General features: G+C 45.0%; 1 protein-coding gene across 1 annotated transcript in view; it reads right to left on the bottom strand.

Moving 5' to 3' along the window:
• The window catches only part of LOC124613777 (nephrin-like), a 1,004,503-nt gene that overhangs the window by 65,452 nt on the left and 915,397 nt on the right, over positions 1-23,654 (bottom strand). Inside the window, exon 11 of the mRNA XM_047142494.1 lies at positions 18,457-18,768. Coding sequence (XP_046998450.1) covers positions 18,457-18,768 — 312 coding nt within the window. The remainder of the gene's footprint in view (positions 1-18,456; positions 18,769-23,654) is intronic.

Raw genomic sequence — 23,654 nt, 5'->3', positions numbered from 1 at the left:
AGCCATGCGGATAAGATGCCTGTCATTTCGACTGCTTGTGATATGAGGCTGTTGGGATCCAGCACGGCGTTTCGTATTACCCTCCTGAACCCACCGATTCCACATTCTGCTGATAGTCATTGGATATCGACCTACGCGAGCAGCAGTGTGGCGATACGATAAACCGCAATCGCGACATGCCACAGTCCGACCTTTATCAATTTCGGCAACGTGATGGTGCGGATTTCTTCTCCTTACACGAGGCATCACAAGAACATTTCACCAGGCAACGCCTGTCAACTGCTGTTTGTGTATGAGAAATCGGTTGGAAACTTTCCTAATGTCAGCACGTTGTAGGTGTCGCCACCGGCGCCAACCTTGTGTGAATGCTCTGAAAAGCTAATCATTTGCATATCACAGCATCGTCTTCCTGTCGGTTAAATTTCGCGTCTGTATCGCGTCATCTTCGTGGTGTAGCAATTTTAATGGCCAGTAGTGTATTCTGCTATTACTGCTTTCCTACTAACAACGCATACTCCCCACATGCTCTTATAATGGCGGATAAGACTCTCGTGGTGTACAGGGGTCAATTCCGCATTACACGGGATCTCCGGATATCTTTTTTATCAGATGGTGTATACTCGGGTAAGCCATGATTGTTCCTTGGCCAGAATGAATTCCCTCCTGTGCGAAAAAATTATTGTGTTTTAGAGTTTTCCATTCGATAGCTCATGCGACATCGGGCATTATGACAGTGAAACTGGTTATAAAAACAGTTAAACGACTTCATACACGTGAAGTTTAAGCGAAGGACTGTGAGTTCGCGGGTGTGATACGTGTAGCAAAAATGGACGAATTGCGTTTAGCATATTACGCTGTTTCACGTGACTGACAGTTTTTAAAAGGTGAGCATGACAGTAATAATTGCATTACGTAAGTGAAGCGTTACCGAATTCCAAACACGAGATTAAATTAAGTGCAGGACTAATTGGTTATGACCAGCCTATATCCAGCGAGAGTCGACGAAGGGATATTATCGTCGCCAAATAGATTATTAACACGCCAAGAGGGTGTAAAGGCTGTACTTGATGACATTAACCGACATGCTACAATTTCGCCGCCTACTGCACCAAGTTACAGACGACATCGGGCAACATCATCCATCACAGACGTAAGTAAATTAATTTCTCATCCCCATTAAGCTCTCCCTGTTGCATATCTTTGTTCAGCGATTTTGTTAGGCAACCAGACTTTTTGTATGTTACGATATGAAAATGTGTGTGAGTTGTGGCGTCCGCCATTATGATGCTCCCAACCAGTTACAGTAAAGCAGATCATTTCTCATTGGTGCAGGGTCTAAACAATTTGGAATATTAGGCCTGTTTTCTTAGTTCTGTATCTCATCAAGTTGCAATATTCCTGAAGTCGCTTACACTCTTTTCAGCTATCCTTTGAAAATATGGCGATTTCTTTAGCTTATTGTACAAAAGTAACCATTCGAGTTTCGCAATTTAAAATTGTTTGCAACCTTTACGAACTGCGAACGTAAGTTGACATTATATTTCGTATCCGAACAGGGTTTTCCAGCTCTCACTTGATGAAAATGTTACTTCATAAAGGCTCTGAGACAAATATTTAGATACATTCGTGATTAGGATTCAATAGTTTAACCTCTTCAGAGTCAGTCTCGTTACACATTTTCGAACACAATTTCTATTTGACTGAAGTTATAATCAATACTGATAATGTGATAACAATACTATAACTAACACTATTTTTATTTAACTTTATGAAGCAATGTAATACATACTTACACCCTTGAACGCAGGCGCACACACCTTCAGAAACATGCAGGTGATGTGAATTTTAACATACAGTTGATGTTCGAAATGGTTCAAATGGCTCTAGGCGCTATAGGACTTAACATCTGAGGTCATCTGTCCCCTAGACGTAGAACTGTTTCAACCTAACTAACCTACGGACGTCACACACATCCATGCCCGATTCGAACCTGCGACCGGAGCAGCCGCATGGTTCCGGACTGAAGCGTCTAGAGCCGCTCGCCCACAACGGCCGGCCACAGCGGCCAGCTCCAGGTGAGCTAATAACACTTTCATTTGCTAAGCAATTTTTGGAAGTGTCTCTAAAAACGGATGTCATAGTTAAAGTGCAGTTACTAATGGAGGTTCCGTGTGGCTGCAAATATCGTATAGTAGGGAAACTTGGCAGGTACGCCAATGCGTTAATGTGGAACCGATTTAAGATGAAAGAAAACTCGTTCCGAGTTTGGCCACCAGGTGCAAACCTGGCGATATGAATGCAAGAAAGACGTACAGAAATGGAGGAGGAGGATAATCGTGTTTATCGTCCCGTCGACATCGAGGTCGTTAGAGACGGAACACAAACTCGGATTAGAGAAGGATGGGGAGCGAAATCGGCCGTGCCCTTTCACAGGAACCATCCCGGCATTTGCCTGAAATTATTTAGGGAAATCATGGAGAACCTAAATCAGGATGGCCGGAGACGGGTTTGAACAGTCGTCCTCCCGAATGCGAGGTCCTGTGTGCTAACAACTGCGCCACCTCGCTCGGTGCACAGAAATGTTTCTATGTGTCATGGGTTAGGAACGGCACATCGGCAGAAATGGTCAAAGAAGGGAGAAAGGTTTAAAGTCGATTTTGTTATTAACTGAAGCTTACACAGTTCGTTCATTATGAGCACCCGAGACGTCGATGAGATGCTGCACCCGTAATCCGACGTGATCAGCAGTTGCTCGCAGCAGTTCCGGTGGGTGGAATCTGGGCAACGTGTTCCTCTATATTGGCCAACAGATCAGGCAGAGGCCAACCGTGTCCTCGTTAAACGTACTAATATAGATTTCCCCAGAGCCAAAAGTTACATGGATTCAGATTAGGTGGTCTTACAGGGCTTCCATCTGGAAAACCTCTCGACGTAACACGTTCGTGGAAGGATGCATTAAGCAGATCTATCACGGTGCGAGCTACGTGAGCTGTTGCACCTACTTGCAGGAAAACATCTAAATGTGCATCTACAACTACGTGGCCACTCTGCAAATCAGACCTAAATTTCTGGAAGAGAGTTCATAGAATCACATTCACATTACTTCTGTCTTATTTCCCTCTCTAAAAGCGCATGGAAAAAAAGGAACACCTATAACTTTCCCTGCGAGGTCTAATTTCCGTCATACATTGAAAAGCCAAAGAAACTGGTACACCTCTCTAATATCGTGTACAGACCACGCGAGCTCTTGGAAGTGCCGGAACATGACGTGGCATAGAGTCGACTAATGACTTAAGTGATGCTGGAGGAAATTGACACCATGAATTCTGCAGGGCTGTCCATAAATCCGCAAGAGTACGAAGGGTGGACACCTCATCTGCATAGGACGTTGCTAGGCATACCAGAAATGATCAATAATGGTCATGCCTGAAGCGTTTGGTGGCCAGCGCAATTGTTTAAACGCAGAAGTGTGTTCCTGCAGGCACTCTGCACCAATTCTCGTCGTGTGGGGTGTCGCATGGTCCTGCTGGAATTGCCCAACTCGGTCGGAATGATCAATGGACATGAATCGATACAGGTGATCAGACAGGAAGCTTACGTGTGTGTCATCTGTCAGAGTCGTATCTAGACGAATCTGGATTCCCATATCACACCAACTGCCTATCTCCCACACCATCACGGAGTCTCCATCAGCTTGCACAGTCCCCTGCTGACATGCAGGGCCCATGAATTGATGAGGTTGTCTCCATACCTGTACACGTCCATCAGCTCGATACAATCTGAAACGAGATTCATCAATTCAGCAACATTTTTCCAGTCATGAAAAGTCCAATTTCGGTGTTGACGGATCCAAGTGGTGCGCAAAGCTTTGTGTCGTGCAGTCATCAAGCGCGCACGAATGGGCCTTCGGCTCCGAAAGCCCATATTGATGATGTTTCGTTGAATGGTTTGCAAGCTGACACTTGTTGATGGCCCAGAAATGAAATCTGCAGCAATTTGTAGAAGAGTTCTACTTCTCTCACGTTGAACGATTCGTCGTTGTTCCCCGTTCTTGCAGGACATTTTTCCGGCCGCAACGATGTCGGAGATTTCACGCTATAACGGATTCCTGGTATTCACGGTACACTTGTGAAATGGTCGTGCGGAAAAATCCCCACTTCGTCGCTACCTCGGATATGCTGTGTCCCACCGCTCGTGCGCCGACTGTAACGCCACCTTCAGACTCACTTAAATCTTGATAACATGCCATTGTTGCAGCAGTAACCGACGTAACAAGTGCTCCAGACACTTGTTGCCTTATGTAGCCGTTGCCTACCACAGCGCCGTATTCTGCCTGTTTACATTCGAACATTCGAACGCCTATACCAAATTCTTTGGCGCTTCAATGTATTAATATGATGAACGTTACTGCCTCTGTAAGTCGGCATCAACAAAATATTTCTGCACTCGGAGGAGAAAGTTTGTGACTGAAATTTCGTGAACAGATCTCGCTGCAACGAGAATCGCCCTTGTTTTAATAATATCTGCCCCAAACGCTGTATCACGTCCGTGACACTCACTCCCGTATTTCTCATTAACACAAAACGTGCAGCCCTTCGCTGAACTTTCTCGATGTACTCCTTTAATCCAATCTGGCAAGAATCCCACAATGCACAGCGGTGGTCCGGAAGTGCACGGACAAGGTTAGTGTACCCAGTCTCTCTGTCAGATCTGTTGAATGGTCTAACTGTTCTGCAAATAAATCACAGTCTTTGGTTCAGCTTCCCCACCACATTTTCTATGTCTTATTTCCAGTTTAAGTTGTTCGTAATTGTAATTCCTAGGCATTTAGTTGAATTTACTGTCTTTAGATTTGATTGATTTTTCATGTTTACCTCTCATGGGATAACCTCACAGTTTTCGTTGTTTAAGGTCAACTGCCAATTTGCGTGCCATACAGATACCTTTTATAAATCGTTTTGCAATGTATTTTTCACTTCTGGTGACTTTACTAGACGATAAATGACAGCATCATCTGCAGACAACCTACTAAGACTGCTGCTCAGATGGTCTCCTAAATGATGTATATAGGTAAGGAACAGTAGGGGACCTATAACACAACCTTTTGGGAACGCCAGAAATCACTTTTTTTTTACTCCACGACTTTTCGTCAGTTACTACGAATTGTGACTTTTTTGACAGGAAATCTTAAATCCAGTCGCACAACTGAGACGATATTCCATAAGCACGCAACTTGATTACAATCTGTTTGTGAGGTAGAGTGCCAAAATTCTTCTTGAAATCTGTAAGTACATAATCAATATGAAATCCTTTATTGATAGCGCTCGATATATCGTGTGAGCAAAGAGCTAGTTGTGTTTCATAAGAACGATGTTTTAATGACGTATTAATAATATTGTCCTGTAATTTAGTGGATTACTGCTACTGCCATTCCTGAACAGTGATGTGACCTGTGCGACTTCCTGTTATTGGTAAGGATCTTTTGTCGAGCGAGTGGTTGTATGTGATTATCAACTATGAAGCTATTGCAGTAGTATACTCTGAAAGGAACTTAACTGGTATATAGTCTGAACGGGAAGACTTGCTTTTATTAAGTGATTTTATTTGCTCATCTGTTTCTAAGATACTCATGTGGTCAGCTTTTCTTGATTCGAATTCTGGAATATCTACTTCATCTTATTTCGTGAAGGAATTTCGGAAAGCTATGTTTTGTAACTTTGCTTTAGCATTTCCATTGCTGTCTCCTAGAGAAGCCACTGATTGTGTCTTGCAGGTATATTACATACGTCCGGATATCTTTGGAATTTCTGCCAGATTTCAAGACAAAGTTCCGCTGTGGAAACTATTATGAGCATCTCGCACGGAAGTCCGAGCTAAATTTCGAGCTTCTGTATAATATCCAACTATAACTGTATGAGTATTTAGCCTATCCTTTCTGAACACCATTAGGTCCCTCGAAAAAATTTCAACTCAGCGTATCTCCGGCTGTAGACAACTTTCAGTTCCTAAAACTATTTGAGCATTAAGGCTTGCTATTAGCATTTAAATCTCCGATACTTTCCCTAAACAGTTACGACAATTTACAATTTTAATACCAGTGGTTCCTAGCTCTATGTCCTTCCTGCGTTCTACCTGCACCCTGTGAGACTGTGGCCCTTTCTGTGTTTCCCGAAAGCTACCCGTGTAGCAGCCTGCTGTATGTAATGAACTCCTGGTCTATTTAGCCGAACCCGAAACACCACCACCACATGGCGCGAGTCGAGGAATCTGCAGCCTACACAGTCGCAAAACCATCTGAGGCTTTGATTGAGACCTCCACTCGGCTCTGCACCAGAGTATGCTGCAGATGGTGTGCTCAGTTTTCATATCGCTCTTCTGATAGGCGCTCGAAACCAGAGAGAATTTCTTTTGCTCCAAAGCGACACACATAATTGGTACTGCTGCGAGCCACTACCTGCAGTTGGCTGCATCCTGTGCTCTTCAAGGCATCAGGAATGGCCTGTTCCATGTATTGAGATCTCCACTCGGCTCTGCACCAGAGTATGCTGCAGATGGTGTGCTCAGTTTTCATACCGCTCTTCTGATAGGCGCTCGAAACCAGAGAGAATTTCTTTTGCTCCAAAGCGACACACATCATTGGTACTGTTGCGAGCCACTACCTGCAGTTGGCTGCATCCTGTGCTCTTCAAGGCATCAGGAATGGCCTGTTCCATGTATTGAGACCTCCACTCGGCTCTGCACCAGAGTATGCTGCAGATGGTGTGCTCAGTTTTCATATCGCTCTTCTCATAGGCGCTCGAAACCAGAGAGAATTTCTTTTGCTCCAAAGCGGCACACATCATTGGTACTGCTGCGAGCCACTACCTGCAGTTGGCTGCATCCTGTGCTCTTCAAGGCATCAGGAATGGCCTGTTCCATGTATTGAGACCTCCACTCGGCTCTGCACTAGAGTATGCTGCAGATGGTGTGCTCAGTTTTCATACCGCTCTTCTGATAGGCGCTCGAAACCAGAGAGAATTTCTTTTGCTCCAAAGCGACACACATCATTGGTACTGCTACGAGCCACTACCTGCAATTGGCTGCATCCTGTGCTCTTCAAGGCATCATGAATGGCCTGTTCCATGTATTGAGACCTCCACTCGGCTCTGCACCAGAGTATGCTGCAGATGGTGTGCTCAGTTTTCATATCGCTCTTCTGATAGGCGCTCGAAACCAGAGAGAATTTCTTTTGCTCCAAAGCGACACACATCATTGGTACTGCTACGAGCCACTACCTGCAGTTGGCTGCATCCTGTGCTCTTCAAGGCATCAGGAATGGCCTGTTCCATGTATTGAGACCTCCACTCGGCCCTGCACCAGAGTATGCTGCAGATGGTGTGCTCAGTTTTCATACCACTCTTCTGATAGGCGCTCGAAACCAGAGAGAATTTCTTTTGCTCCAAAGCGACACACATCATTGGTACTGCTGCGAGCCACTACCTGCAGTTGGCTGCATCCTGTGCTCTTCAAGGCATCAGGAATGGCCTGTTCCATGTCTGGAACGAGTCCACCCGGTAAGCACACGGAGTGCACATTAGGTTTCTACCACTCCTTGGCATCTACGTCCCTATGGCGCCCGATAATGCGCCTAGCATTGGAGCTCTCAGCCAGCAATAATCTCGCTGTATAATTGTCCGGATCTTGCAGGCTGAGAGGATTCCTCCAAAACAGAAAAAGCATCTGCCTGAGGGACAGTGTCGGCTACAGATAGCACCTGGAACCAGTTTGTCAGATTAACCTTGGAGGCCTTGCGTTCAGCGCCCTGCCACACCCAGAGGCGACATCTTACAAGACGATGGGTGAGGAGTAAGCTACAGTGTGAGCAGTAACTCGGATGACCACCGGTGCTAATCTATCGGCGGACTCGTGAGTCGTGCTGCACGACCGTTGGATCCCCATGTCTGGTCCAAAACTGTGATGCCCATCCACTGGAGCCTCAAGCTGTGTATTCGAAGCCACCACAGCTGACAGCGAAGTGTCAGCAACTCAGCTCGCATCCGGACATAGCAATCGTAGTTCCTGTACATACTAAAGACTATGGAAAACTACACTAAAACGACAAACAAAAGTCTATCGACACGCGCTGTGACACTCTGCTGTAGACACCGACGGAAACGCAAGAATTTCGTCTGATGAAATAGATTGACACGCAGAGATTCAGTAAGTAAACTATGAAAGCAGAAAGTGAGACTAAATAATTTGCTCCTGGTTCGGAACTCGAAAAATGTCACAAATTAGGTAATTTTCCGACACAAACGAAAACGTGCGTAACGGTGTCTATCAAATATTAAATTAACACGCAGGAATTTAAAAACGAAACCTCCAAATCACATAGATGAAACTATGTAATAAACTTCTTGTTAGGAACTAGTAAAATATGGCAAGATCGGTTACTTCCCTGTTGCTTCTCTGTCATAACGGGCGGCTGGCACCTGACTGGTCAAAAGTGTGGTTTCTACACCTTTTTGATCGTCCAAAATAGGAATCACATGCTGTACACGGAGCTCTCGATGACGTGCAGACGTCGCGGTACACCTGACATTTCCACTGGGTGTACTGTCTTCATAGAAGAACGAACCATGAATAAAGGTGCCTGTGAATCTACTCCAGTCACATACACAATGGCTCTTTGTGCGCAACATACAGTTTAACAGTACCCCAAATTCGACATTTCTGCACCTTGTAATGTAAAATTTGCCCCTTCACTCCACAGGTTATCGCCCGGCTACATGACATCAAGTTCAATCCGTGCAAGAGGCCTAGGAGAAAATTCTGAATGTTGGCGTGGATCATAAGTCTTCAGCTGTTGTACGGTCTGGATCTTGTGCAGGTACTGGTGCAAATAGCGGCGAAATTTTCCGTACAGTTGACCAGGTAATTCTCGAGACAGAGCACTAGCACTAGCACTGCCCATGGCGTGTGCTGCATGGTCAGTGACTACAACGGCAACCTCATAGTGATTAAAATTCTTCTGGGTATTATGCCGCGTCATTGCTAAAACTAACAACAATAATAAACTATATCCGACACTTCGTCCGAATTGCAACGGCCTTCCTCAGGGCACGACTGGTTTTGCATGGGGACAGGTACTTCTATTTGACCCCCCAGGATAGCCGAGAGCGCTAACGCCATGCTTCCTGGGCTAGGGTAGCCGCGCCTGCCCCAGATCCAATCCGCCCGGTGGATTAACGACGACGGCCAGTATGCCGTCCAGCCTGGATGTGGTTTTTAGGCGGTTTTCCACATCCTACTAGGTGAATACCGGCTGGTCCCCACGTCCCGCCTCAGTTACACGACTCGCAGACATTTGAAATACACACTATTTCACAATTTACAATAGACGCAGACAGCTGGGGTATGGGGTGGCGGCAGGAAGGGCATCCGGCCGCCCCTTCAAATTAACCATGCCAAATCCGTACTTAACCCAGCCGACCCAGTGCACAATGCGGGATACAGGCAGTAGCAAAATAAAGAAAGAAAGGTGCTTCTATTTATTACAGACTATCGATGTCTGAAGGCACTGTTGTAAAACTTTTAATTGGCCCTCTAAGATGACTTGCCCCCATAAGGAGACTTATCCGCTGAGGCCCATAGTGAGCGCAATAATTCACCTACGTATTATGTTGCGAAACATCTGGCACCTAAGTTACGCCGTCTTGTGGGACAAACCGACTCCTACGTGAAAGACTCTTCCCACATCATACAACTGATTAGCGACCAGCGAATAAAGCCATCAGACATTGTGGTCTGTTTTGACATCAAGTCTCTCTTCACTAACGTACCTATTGAGGAGAATATTCGCATTCTACAGGATCGGATCCCACCATATATCTGCGATCTGGTGCGCCTGTCTTCCACGTACTTCATCTGGCAGGGAAAATGTTACGAATAGTCAGACGGAGTAGCAATGGGTTCCCCGCTCTCCCCTGTAGCTGCGGACATCTTCATGGAAGCTTTCGTGCAAACGGCCCTAGCTTCTGCTCCGTTACGTCCCAGTTGTTGGCTACGATATGTGGACAACACATTCGTTATCTGGCCTCACGGTGAAGCGGAATTGGGAAACTTCGTCCAGCACTTAAATAGCCTGCACAAAAATATGAAGTTCACACATGAGACTGAAACCAATGGTACCTTCCCATTTCTGGATGTGAAAGTATACAGAGCTGCCGAAGGTAAACTGGATCAGAAAGCGTACCGGAAACCAACGCACACTAATCGGTACGCGCACGCGGAGAGCCACCAACAACCAACTCTAAAGTATTCTGTTCTGCATACGTTAACTTCCCGAGCCTACCGGATAATCGAGGAAAATAACATCAAAGAAGAATTAAAGGAGCTACAACGCACGTTTCGTGCCAGCTGCTGTGATGAGAACATCATAAGAAAGGTAGCTAAAACCAAAGGGGGCAGAACACGAGAAGAAAGCAAAGATGAGAGGCTTCCACTAGTATACTTACCATATGTAAAAGGCGCCAGAGAACGGCTAGGCAACGTCCTCCGCCGACGAGGTTTCAGACCGATTTTTCGAAGCAGTCACAGGATCCACGAAATGATAGGTTCCACCAAGGAAGTAGTCAACAATCTTAACACTGCAGGTGTTTACGAACTACCGTGTGAGTGCGGAACTGCCTACATAGGACAAACAGGGAGACCTGTCAGCTTACGAGTAGCAGAACACGAACGCTATATACGATTACAACAAAATAATAAATCGGCGATAGCGGAACACCATCGTGACTGTGGACAACCTATCAATTTCCAGGAAGCCCGAGTACTGGCGAAAGAATTGTGGATACGAGAACGCAAAATACGGGAGGTGATCGAAATTATTAAGCAGCCTGAGAGGAGATGGCTACAAACTCCCGGCGTCATCGTTGCCGGCCTTCCCAGTCCAACAGGCCGCGAGCGGTCGCGGGGCAGAAGCTACACGGGACACGGACGTATCTGCACAAACAGCTGTAGAGCAGCTGTCAGTCCACTTCCACGCACACCAGGTGGAAAACTTGCCGACCAGAAGCCGAACGCTGATTGGCGGACAGCTACCAATCGCTGACGACATGGACATCCATGAATAGCCTCTTTCCTTCCATCTTCCCTTACGTCATGACTACCTAGAAATATAAGAGAGCCAATTAAAAGTTTTACAACAGTGACGTCAGACATCGATAGTCTGTAATAAATAGAAGCACCTATCCCCAAGCAAAAGCAGTCGTGCCCTGAGGAAGGCCGTTGCAATTCGGTCGAAACGTCGGATTCAGTTTATTATTGTTGTTAGTTTTAGCAATGACGTGGCATAATACCCAGAAGAATTTTAATCCCCATGACAACGGCCGCGGAGGCCTAAGCTCCTATAACCGCAACCCCGTCAATAACTTTCACCAGGATAGGACCCCTTCGTCTTCCAGGTGCCACATCAAGCTTACCCGCATTTCCGAACTCGATTATCCTTCCCTTTAACTCATTTAATGACATCAGGCCTCTCCTCAGACCTTCCAGTCGGCGATACTGTCTCAATGTAGCACGGTAATGTTGCCGTTCACATGAAACAGTCCCACTAATAGCAAACGGTCTCTCTTCTGGACAGCCATATGTTATGACAGGTCACTTGACAGGGTGGATGTCATACCGCCATACAAACAGAGTACAGGTCCAGATTTGCACCTGTTTGCCAAAACTGGAGCTAACTGTTTGCTTGCGTAAATCCGTTAAGCATTATCATATTAGCCTATCTACCAAGTTTCACTACCGTACGATACGGTGAACCTAAAGCAGCCGCCTCAGCTGTTGTAATGTTACACTTGGGTGGACGGGCCCCAGTCAACACACGACAAGCTTCCCTCCTAACCTCTTCCGCAGCCTCGGAAAGTAGTTTATAAACAGCCTGTTCGATAGAACTAATATAATCTAAGACTGGCAAACTCTTATGCGTCGGTGCGATGTTCAAACCTGTCCCCAGCACAGACAAAGCTTCGTCGTCAAACGTTTTCTCCGTGAGATTGTTTACAGAACGTCGAGAATTAGACACTGAGCCAAGGAAACGTTCAAACTTCGCCGAATGACGAGCAGTTACAGATTGAAATTCCCAGTCAGACTGCGACCAAGAGGCACCGTCCACCCAATCCCAAGAAAATTCAGAAACATTAGACGCTATCATTCAATGAAGCTGAAATAATTCCTTAGAAACAAAATCTAACTGACGGCGAGTAAAGTGAATCATTTCACGAACAAGAGCTAAACCGGCACTTTGCTTGATGCGATTGGCGGCAGGAGAATTAATATGATGCACAACCTTAGCAACGTGGGAACCACACTATGATTTCGACACTTCAATTAAAACGATAATGCACATTCCATCCTTACTCTTCTGCTGCGAAGTTTATCCAACCTCCGCAGGCAACGATACAAGGATCCAAGGGTAATGCCACCGTTTTGTTGGACAAGCACGATTACATTCAATAGATGCAGTGTCTACTTTCTGATTCGGCGTATCGCAAAATCGATGCTGACCCTACTAACAGTGTTGAGAGAAAGTCTTATAAACTCCTGAAGAAAATTCTTTGTAACAGGAGACTATCAAGAGTCTTAACTCTTACTGTGCTGTACCACCTAGATTATATGGCCTCCATAAGGTCCATAAAGAGGCTGTCCCGTTGAGGCCTATTGTTTCTGATATTGGTGCTCCGACATATCGTGTAGCTAAGCATCTTGCTAGTTTGTTGAGCCCACTAGTAGGTAGGTGTGAACACCACATTAAGAACTCTGCAGATTTCTTACGTCGATTGCAGGGATTGAGTTTGAATGACTCTGATATTTTATTCAGTTTGGATTTGGTTTCTCTTTTCACTCGCGTTCCTCTCTCTGATTCGTTGCAGCTAATTGAGGTTAAGTTTGGTGTCGAATTAACAAATTTGTTTCGACATGTGCTGACTTCCACTTACTTTTTACTCAATGGTCAGTAGTACGGACAGACTGATGGAGTTTCAGTGGGAAGCCCGTTCTCATCTATTGTGGCCAATTTGTTTATGGAGGACTTTGAGGAACGTTCATATGAGTCCGCGACCTTGAAACCTGCGTGTTTTTTCAGATATGTAGACGATATTTTTGTAATTTGGCCTCACGGTAGTGAGAATTCAAACCGGTTTTTGGAACATCTGAATTCAATCCACCCGAATATTCAGTTCACTATGGACCTTATTTTACCTGCGGACAAGGGTAACGCCAGCGTTTTGTTGAACAAGCACGATTACATTCATGACATGCATTGTCTACTTTCTGATTCGGCGTATCGCAAAATCGGTGTTGACCCTACTAAGAGTGTTGGGAGAAAGACTAATAAATTCCTGAAGAAAATTCTTTGTCACAGGAGACTATCAAGAGTCTTAATTCTTACTGTGCTGTACCACCTAGATTATATGGCCTCCCTAAGGTCCATAATGAGGCTGTCCCGTTGAGGCCTATTGTTTCTAATATTGGTGGTCCGACATATCGTGTAGCTAAGCATCTTGCTAGTTTGTTGAGCCCACTAGTAGGTAGGTGTGAACACCACATTAAGAACTCTGCGGATTTCTTACGTCGGTTGCAGGGATTGCGTTTGAATGACTGCGATATTTTAGTCAGTTTGGATGTGGTTTAACTTTTCACTCGCGTTCGTCTCTCTGATTCGTTGCTGCTAATTGAGGTTAAGTTTTGTGTCGAGTTAACAAATTTGTTTTGACATGAGCTGACTTCCACTTACTTTTTATTCAATGGTCAGTACTACGAACAGACTGATGGAGTTGCAATGGGAAGCCCGTTGTCACCTACTGTGGCCAATTTGTTTATGGAGGACTTTGAGGAACGTGCACTGGAGTCAGCGACCTTAAAACCTGCGTGTTTTTTCAGATATGTAGACGATACTTTTGTTGTTTGGCCTCATGGTAGTAAGAATTTAAACCGGTTTTTGGAACATCTGAATTCAATCCACCCGAATATTCAGTTCACTATGGAGGTGGAAAAGAGTGGACGCCTTCCTTTCCTTGATGTTTTGGTCAAAATGAAGACTGATGGTACGTTGGGACATTCTGTTTATGGAAAGCCCACCCACACTGGCTTGTATCTGCGAGCTGATAGTTGTCACCATCCAGCTCAGCGTGAAGGAGTACTTTGCACCTTGGTTCACAGGACCCACGTTATCTCAGACCCTGAAAGTTTGGCAGCTGAGCTAGCTCATCTCGAAGTCACCTTTCGTCAGAATCGTTATAGTGAGAGGCAGATCAAACGTGCGTTGCGTCATCAGCCTTCTGTGCAATGGGTGAGTTACGATAGCAACGAACTGGCATCTAAGTCTACGGCCTCATTGCCTTACGCGGGAAGCATTTCCAGCAGGACTGGCCGTATTTTGCGGAAATATGATGTGAAATGTGTTTTTCGATTACCTTCTAAGATTAAGGCCCTGTTGGCGTCCGTAAGAGATGACCTTGGTTTGCGTAAAGTTGCGGTCTATCGTATTCCTTGCAGTTGTGGCATGTCGTATATTGGTCAGACAATCAGGGCTGTGGAAGACTGGTGTGTTGAACATCAGCGTCACACACACTTACAACAGACGAGCAAATCTGCTATTGCAGAACATTGCCTTGACACCGGTCATCCTATGGAATACAACAACACGGAGATTCTGGCTTGCACGTCCAGCTATTGGGATAGTGTTATTAAGGAAGCTGTTGAAATCAGACTATCAAGCAACCTTATTAACAGAGATGGTGGATTTTTTTTAAAATTCTGCTTGGAATCCGGCTCTGTCTCTCATCAAAAAACAGGGGGACAGAATTAGTCGTACCTCACCTGTTGATTAATAGTAACCATCGATATTTCTGATGTTGGTTATATTTGGTTGTGTTGCACTTGTTCTGTGTGTGGTGTCTTCCTTGATTCTCCTCTGTGAATCGAGGTATTAAATTTGCTTGCACCTTTTTTCTTCCTTGCATTTGTGCCTTGAGATTGGAAGGGTGTGCTCCTGACGAAATATCGGCGGTGTTCGACGACGTCACCCGGCAGCAAACCCGTGAGTTATTTGAATACTCAGTATGTTAATTCGCTTTCTTCCTATGCTAAAGTTAAATTTTCTTACTTACTTGAAAAAAGTTCCATTCAAAATTACCAAGAGTCCTTTTTAGGTAAATCTTTAATTACTGGTTTCGATTCCATGATCATATTCATAATTATTAACAGTAGACCGCATGACAACGTTATGCAGTGTATAGAGGTTACTTCCCACAGAAGGAAGGAACCTGCTTTCGAAACTGTACAATGTGTAATTAACTATAAAGGGTGAACAATAATTTGCGCACTCGGACTTCGCAGCGTAATTCCTCACATACTACCAATACAAAAATTTCTTTCACAAAATTTCATCCTGCTCATGATGTAGGCAGTGAACGGCTTTCAAATAGAGCAGTTTGGCAACTCTGTAATCACGTGTGCGATTTCTATCTCTGTCGGTAGACATTGGGAGTCATGTGCAATTGGTGCTGTGGATAGCTTTTTGGATTAGCATGCAGGAGGTCGAGGATTCGATTCTGGGTAGAGATTTATCTATATTTATTTGCTGCACGGTACGATATCAGGCACCTCAGTCGTCTTGTACAGCCAGTAAAGTGGGTTCTCTACAAAACGTTTGCAGTTACTTACTACTAACACAGAAGTAGAATTTGAATCGTTTTCATTGGTCAGCTTTTAAAGAAACCTTTTGCCTGTCGTGGACGCAAATTGTTTCGCACCACTGCATCTACTAGATTCGAAACTTGTTTTGTGTACCGTCCCCCAATGGTACAGTGGATTAATAACAACCTATTATTCTTGCCACTTTCAGGTCCATTACATGTCCTTAGAGCCTTACGTCACCATTCGGACTAGCAACGTGCTTTGCAAATAATTTCTATGGGACCATTGGGGGAGTGTAAATAGAAAAGAGGTTTGAAATCTAGTAGATGTAGTGGCAAGAAACAATTCGCGTCCACGATGTACCAAAGGCTTCTTCAAAAGCTGATCAATGACAGCGATTGTACTTCAGTTTCTTTGTTCATAGTACGCCACTCCAAATGTTTCGTAGAAGATCCACTATAATATCTGTATGACGATTAAGATGGCAGATACTGTACCACGCAGTCTACTTTTAGCAAATAGAAACACGTAAGTCTCAACCGACAATCAAATCCGAGACCTCCTGCATACTAAACCAAAACGCTACCCACTAAGCCAACTCCTCGTCACTTGCGTTATGTATCGACGAAGCTAGTTACCGTACATGTGATTACAGTGTTGCCAGATTGCCAATCTGTAACGTCGATTAACTGCCTAAAATACGCGCAGAATGAACTTTTGTGACAGACATTTTTTGTATTGCCATGATAGGAGAAGTCGCGCTGCTAAGTCCGAGTGCCCGAATTTGTCGTCATCCTGTATGTTATGTTCTTTTACAATACGAGGGCTATTCAGAAAGTAGGGAACGTTTAGGAATTAAAAATAACTGAGTACAAGAAATACATTTTATTATTTACATCTGAAAGAGCGACTGACATACTACTTTCCTACATAGTCACCAAACACATTGAGGCACTTATCATAGCAGTGGACCAGCTTTGAAAGATCTCTGTCGCAAAATTCTTCGGCCTGAGACTTCAGCCAGTGAGTCACGCCCGCCTGGAGTTACGCGTCATCAAAGCGCTGCGTTGCAAGCTAGTTCTTCATCTTGGGAAACAAGTGGAAGTGGCTTGGTGCAAGATCGAGGCTGTGGGGTGGACGAGGGAAAAATTCCCATTTGAATGATTTAAGAAGTTCTTTAGTGCGCTGGTTTGATGCAGCTCTCCATGCTACCCTATCTTGTGCAAGCTTCTTCGTCTCCCAGTACTTACTGCAACCAACATCCTTCTGAATCTGCTTAGTGTATTCATCTCTTGGTCTCCCTCTACGATTTTTACCCTCCACACTGCCCTCCAATGCTAAATTTGTGATCCCTTGATGCCTCTTCTCCCCAAATCTATTCAATACCTCCTTATTAGTTATGTGATCCACAAATATAATTTTCAGCATTCTTCTGTAGCACCTCCTTTCGAAAGTTTCTATTCTCTTCCTGTCCAAACTATTTATCGTCCATGTTTCACTTCCATACATTGCAACACTCCATACAAATACCTCAGAAACGAGTTCCTGACACTTAAGTCAATACTCGATGTTATCAAATTTCTATTCTTCAGAAACGCTTTCCTTGCCACTCCCGGTCTACATTTAATATCCTCTCTACATCGACCATCATCAGTTATTTTGCTCCCCAAATAGCAAAATTCCTTTACTACTTTAAGTGTCTCATTTCCTAATCTAATTCCCTCCGCATCACCCGACTTAATTTGACTACATTTCATTATCCTCGTTTTGCTTTTGTTGATGTTCATCTTATATCCTCCTTTCAAAATACTGTCCGTTAAACTGCTCTTCCAAGTTCTTTGCTGTCTCTGACTGAATTACAATGTCATCGACGAACCTCAAAGTTTTTATTTCTTCTCCACGGATTTTAATAGCTACACCCGAATTTTTCTTTTGTTTCCTTTACTGCTTGCTCAATATACAGATTGAACAACATCGGGGAGAGGCTACAACCCTGTCTCACTCCCTTCCCAACCACTGCTTCCCTTTCATGTCCCTCGAGTCTTATAACTGCCATCTGCTTTCTGTACAAATTGTAAATAGCCTTTCGCTCCCTGTATTTTACCCCTGCCACCTTCAGAATTTGAAACAGAGCATTCCAGTCAACATTGTCAAAAGCTTTCTCTAATGATGGTGGAAGTAGAGAGGATATAAAATGTAGACTGGCAATGGCAAGGAAAGCGTTTCTGAAGAAGAGAAATTTATTAACATCGAGTATAGATTTAAGTGTCAGGAAGTTGTTTCTGAAAGTATTTATATGGAGTGTAGCCATGTATGCAAGTGAAACATGGACGACAAATAGTTTGGACAAGAAGAGAATAGAAGATTTCGAAATGTGGTGCTACAGAAGAATGCTGAAGATTAGATGGGTAGATCACATAACTAATGAGGAAGTACTGAATAGCAATGGGGAGAAGAGAAGTTTGTGGCACTACTTGACTTGAAGAAGGGATCTGTTGGTAGGACATGTTCTGAGGCATCAAGGGATCACCAATTTAGTATTGGATTGCAGCGTGGAGGGTAAAAATGGTAGAGGGAGACCAAGAGATGAATACACTAAGCAGATACAGAGGGATGTATGCTGCAGTACGTACTGGGAGATGGAGAAGCTTGCACAGGATAGAGTAGCGTCGAGAGCTGCATCAAACCAGTCTCAGGATAGAAGACCACAACAACAACAACAACAACAACAATTACTGGCGGCTGGGCATCACCTGTAAAAGGTATGTAGACGCTTACCTTGGTGGCTGGCAGTGAGCTGCCGCTCAGGCGCGGGCACGGTGGCCGCGGTGATGACGAAGGGGTCGCTGCGGCCCTTGGGGTTGTGCGCGTAAACGGATGCCTGGTAGCGCTCGCCGGGTCGCAGGCCGCCCACGTTGAAGGCGGGCGTCGCTGAAGACACGTTGGCCCGCAGGTGCTGCGACTGAGCCTCTCGCACCTCGATCTGGAAGGACTGCGGCAGGCCGCCGTTGAAGCCCTCGGAGCAGCGCACCGACAGAGAGTCCGTGGACGCGTTCACCACCGAGCAGTTGTGCACGGGGTCAGGGCGACCTGCAGCGAACAGCGTTTCAGTGTACTTGTACGATGGCACCTGTGCTCAATGTCTCTCCAATGTAAAGTATGTTTACCGCATACCAGTATGGTCTTCCGAATGTCGAGACGAAAAATTGGGAAATTTGTGGTAAGGTCTTATGGGACAAAACTGCTTAGGTCATCGGTCCCTAAGCTTACACACTACTAAATCTGAGTTAAACTAACGTACGATGAGGACGACACACACACACCCGTGCCCGAGGGAGGATTCGAACGTCCGACGGGGGGAGCCGCGCGGACCATGACAATACGCCCAAGACCGCGCGGCTACCCCGCGTGGCAGGAAAACTTTGATATGAGACACTGTAATAAGCTGGAAAGCAACATCATACTGACCTATGAAAGCAGTCTAACAATGGGGCCATCAGGCCCATAGATCATTGATTTAGATGAGCATTGGTGTGTAGTAGTGGCAACGGCCTTGCCGCTGTGGATATACCGGTTCCCGTGAGATCACCAAAGTTAAGCGCTGTCGGGCGTGGCCGGCACTTGGATGGGTGACCATCCAGGCCGCCATATACTGTTGCCATTTCTCTGTTGCTAATTGAGGAGCGGCTTCGGTCAAGAATACCATCATAAAAACCGGGAGAGCGGTGTGCTGACCACACATGGCTCCTATCCGCATCCTCACCTGAGGATGACACGGCGGTCGGATGGTCCCGATGGGCCACTTGTGGCCTGAAGACGGAGTGTTTTTTTCTTTTGGTGTGTAGTAGAAGAAAGAGTCACGAGTACCTGGCTACCGGCATTTCATGCGGCAGGCTCTAGTTTCCGAGAAGATCTTTCTTGGAATTTCATGCAGTCCTTTTATACTCGTTACTTTAATATACTTTAATACCGTTTCGACGGAGCAAGTGTAGCATAGGGACCACGGTTCACAGCGTCCATGGTGACTGTACCGGTTCAAATCCTCCAGGTGTACTTTATTTCTTTCAAATTTCATCGTAGCGAATATCGTTAAGTAGCATACGTCATGTAAATTTTTTAAAAATTAGCCGTTTCCGTGGTAGAAATTTCACTAACAAATCGATCAATAAAGCATACCTCTTCATATTTGTAATCCTTTTGCAGTTCGTAGTTAGAGTTCCAAATATTTTGCCAGCTCCAAAGTGTTCGCAACGACTTTCCCCACTTGAGCCAGTATGCGCGGAAGACTGTTTAACGCATGGGTACCGAAACTAATAGGGAAGACGTTGAGATTATGCGCTGAAGGAGTAGCGTTGCTGGTACTGTTAGTGTGTGGCTGTTGTCCTCAATGGAGAGACGTCTACAGACGTTAAAGTAACCTCTGGCGTGCCACAGCGGAGTGTTATGGGACCACTGCTTTTCACAATATATATAAATGACCTAATAGATAGTGTCGGAAGTTCCATGCGGCTTTTCGCGGATGAAGTTGCAACATTAGAGAATTGCAGCGAAATGCAGGAAGATCTGCAGCGGATAGGCTCTTGATGCAGGGAGTGACAACTGACCCTTAACATAGACAAAAGTAATGTATTGTGAATACATAGAAAGAAGGATCCTTTATTGTATGATTATATGATAGCGGAACAAACACTGGTAGCAGTTACTTTTGTAAAATATCTGGGAGTATGCGTACTGAACGATTTGAAGTGGAATGATCATATAAAATTAATTGTTGGTAAGGCGGGTACCAGGTTGAAATTCATTGGGAGAGTGCTTAGAAAATGTAGTCCATCAACAAAGGAGGTGGCTTACAAAACACTCGTTCGACCTATACTTGAGTATTGCTCATCAGTGTGGGATCCGTACCAGATCGGTTTGACGGAGGAGATAGAGAAGATTCTAAGAAGAGCGGCGCGTTTCGTCACAGGGTTATTTGGTAACCGTGATAGCGTTACGGAGATGTTTAGCAAACTCAAGTGGCAGACTCTGCAAGAGGGGCGCTCTGCATCGCGGAGTAGCTTGCTGTCCCGGTTTCGAGAGGGTGCGTTTCTGGATGAGGTATCAAATATATTGCTTCCCCCTACTTACATCTCCCGAGGAGATCACGAATATAAAATTATGGAGATTCGAGCGCGCACAGAGGCTTTCCGGCAGTCGTTCTTCCCGCGAACCATACGCGACAGGAAACGGAGGTAATGACAGTGGCACGTAAAGTGCCCTCCGCCACACACCGTTGGGTGGCTTGTGGAGCATAAATGTAGATGTAGATGAAGTTCACAAAGTTGCTGTACGTCGAGTTTTTAAAATGTATCATTCTTCCGTGCGTGGGACAAAAAAAATTCATTTACATTATTTATTCTTGCGGAGGGCAGTCGGTTCACAAGCTTTACTATCAAACCTTTCCACATGAAAGAAAAGCATGCACCTGTACCGTAAAAATAATCCTACCTTAATGTATTCCACTTTGCCAACCGTGTGATTGTATTTCCACAGGCAGGTTAAAATTTTAGAGAAAAAAATTCGAAATCTTCTCGATTTGCTAATGACTAATGTAGGAATCGCTGCGAGGGGAGACTCCATATGAATATATTCTTTAATTCTGCATCGTTTCATTGCAACCTGCTTTCACAGAAATGACCAAATACGCGTTGTTCGCAGCGAAGTTGATAGCAGAATGAACGAGCTTTTTCAATTTAAACGTATCATGTTTTCCATTATCCGTTCTGAAAAATCCGTGTTCTCCAAGGCAACAAGTTTCTTAGAACGTGCGTGGTGCTCTACGAACTCGTATCTCGGCGGCTTGCACTACAATTTCCATTTCGAATTCTGTCCTAGCACTGATAGCGAGCTGGCCGGTGTGGCCGAGCGGTTCCAGGCGTTTCAGTCTGGAACCGCGCGACCGCTACGGTCGCAGGTTCGAATCCTGCCTCGGAAATGGATGTGTGTGATGTCCTTAGGTTAGTTAGGTTTAAGTAGTTCTAAGTTCTAGGGGACTGATGACCTCAGATGTTAAGTCCCATAGTGCTCAGAGCCATTTGAACCATTTGAACTGCTAGCGATGGCGAGTAACACGATTTTGTAATCTATTGTGTAAAAAACGAAATACACATTTGAAGTAAGTTTTATTACTGAAATTTCTGGGGAAAAACTATTTTTCAGTAATTTATCATGACATATTCTACTTAATGATTTTTTACGATGACACTGAAATACGAAAACTAAACGGGCGTGATGTGAATACTTACCGCCAATATCGTGGCTGTGAACTTCTACGCTCTCTCGGTCGAGACATGGTTAAAATTGCAGGTATAGGAGAGTATGCATAAAACTTCAACATCGATTTTGTCTTGAATTAGTGGCCATCGCATTAAAACTGCTAGTAGAGTACTCAGGACACGTCTCTCTACATCATACCTAAGACCCATCAAATTCAGTGGTTGTCAGATCTGTTGGTCCTTGTGTAAGTTACAGCTCACGAGCGCTGGGCGAGATTTTGGAATATCCTCCCACCCTCTTACGCCACTGGCTTTATTGAGGCATCACAAACTGTGAATAGGACGTTTTTGTACATTTTACTCCACAATTGAGTGTATGTTATCAGCACTAAATTAAAATTAAATCAAATGGTTTCTTGAGCCTTCCTACTATGAGACTACTATGCCTGTAAGCGTTCAAAGTTGCCTGCGAAACAGAGGAGGAGGAGGAGATTAGTGTTTAACGTCCCGTCGACAACGAGGTCATTAGAGACGGAGCGCAAGCTCGGGTTAGGGAAGGATGGGGAAGGAAATCGGCCGTGCCCTTTCAAAGGAACCATCCCGGCATTTGCCTGAAGCGATTTAGGGAAATCACGCCTGCGAAACAGCCACTTCCTCTTTCAGTTATGGGATTTAAATCGCGACCCAGTTTTGCTAAAGTAATGCAAAGATGGTATTCTGTACTAGTAACCGAATGTAGACAGTTTGGCCAGCATGTATAGTCTCTTGAGTTTACGGGAAGTCGCTGGTTTCCAGGTCAGGGAGCCAATCACACCGCTACCCGCCGAGCGAGGAACTCTGGTTGGAGGTTTTAATAAGGCTGTGACTTGCTGGTGGGCGTGCGTGTGGGACGTAATGGGTTGAATGCAGTAGGTCGATCTCTTCGTCTCCTTGGTGAGGTCGCTTACGATATGTGGGTTACCAGCAAACATTGCTTGTACCCAACGTTATTTCGTCATGCATTCGTGATCGGCTTACATCTTGATTTTACATTTCCACTGACTTACGTAGCCAAGTTGCTGCGAATGCCGCGTGTGGGATTATGATCCACGTTCCGTTACTAGTTCCGTGTTTTATGAGGTCAGCAGCCAAAGAGGACAGGTACAGAATACAAATCTAGTCATTTACATCGTAGTATTGTCGACTCAATCTTTGTTTTACTCAGCTTACCTAATGAAATGAGTGTGTCGTGTATTGAATTTGTATAATTTAATGTTTCAATATATGATTTACCCACTGAGCCGTGCGTGGTTCATGTTCGTGCCGTTTACTGCTTGATATCTTGTCTTTGCGGTATTGCCGCCCAGTTTCTTATTCGATTTACTGGCGTTACTAAGTTGCTGGCTTGCCTGCCCATGACTGGCAGCAGCAGCGCTTATCGATAAGAGCACTGTCGTACTATCTTTGGAAAGACCGCTAGTATTTCCGGGTCGACGTGTACCGGGAGTTAAGTCGGAACGGAGCACACACTGAGGTCCGGACAGTCATGACTCGCCCGACCGTTGCCGACACACGCGACCAGGTGGGGACGACCTTGGTTGGTCGTTCGGTTGGTCGTCTCATCGGACGACGTGTATTTGGTCCCCGACCTCTTCTGGGTTCTCCTTGTGTGTCGACTTATGATTCGCCCTTGTTGTTCCACGGTCACTCGTATTAGTATTGTTCAAGTCGTTTCTGAAAGTG

This window comes from Schistocerca americana, chromosome 4 (assembly GCF_021461395.2).
Source record: "Schistocerca americana isolate TAMUIC-IGC-003095 chromosome 4, iqSchAmer2.1, whole genome shotgun sequence".
In the NCBI taxonomy this organism is placed as follows: Eukaryota; Metazoa; Arthropoda; class Insecta; order Orthoptera; family Acrididae; genus Schistocerca; species Schistocerca americana.
Note: the sequence above shows the minus strand (reverse complement) of the source record. Positions and strands in the feature narration are given on the sequence as shown.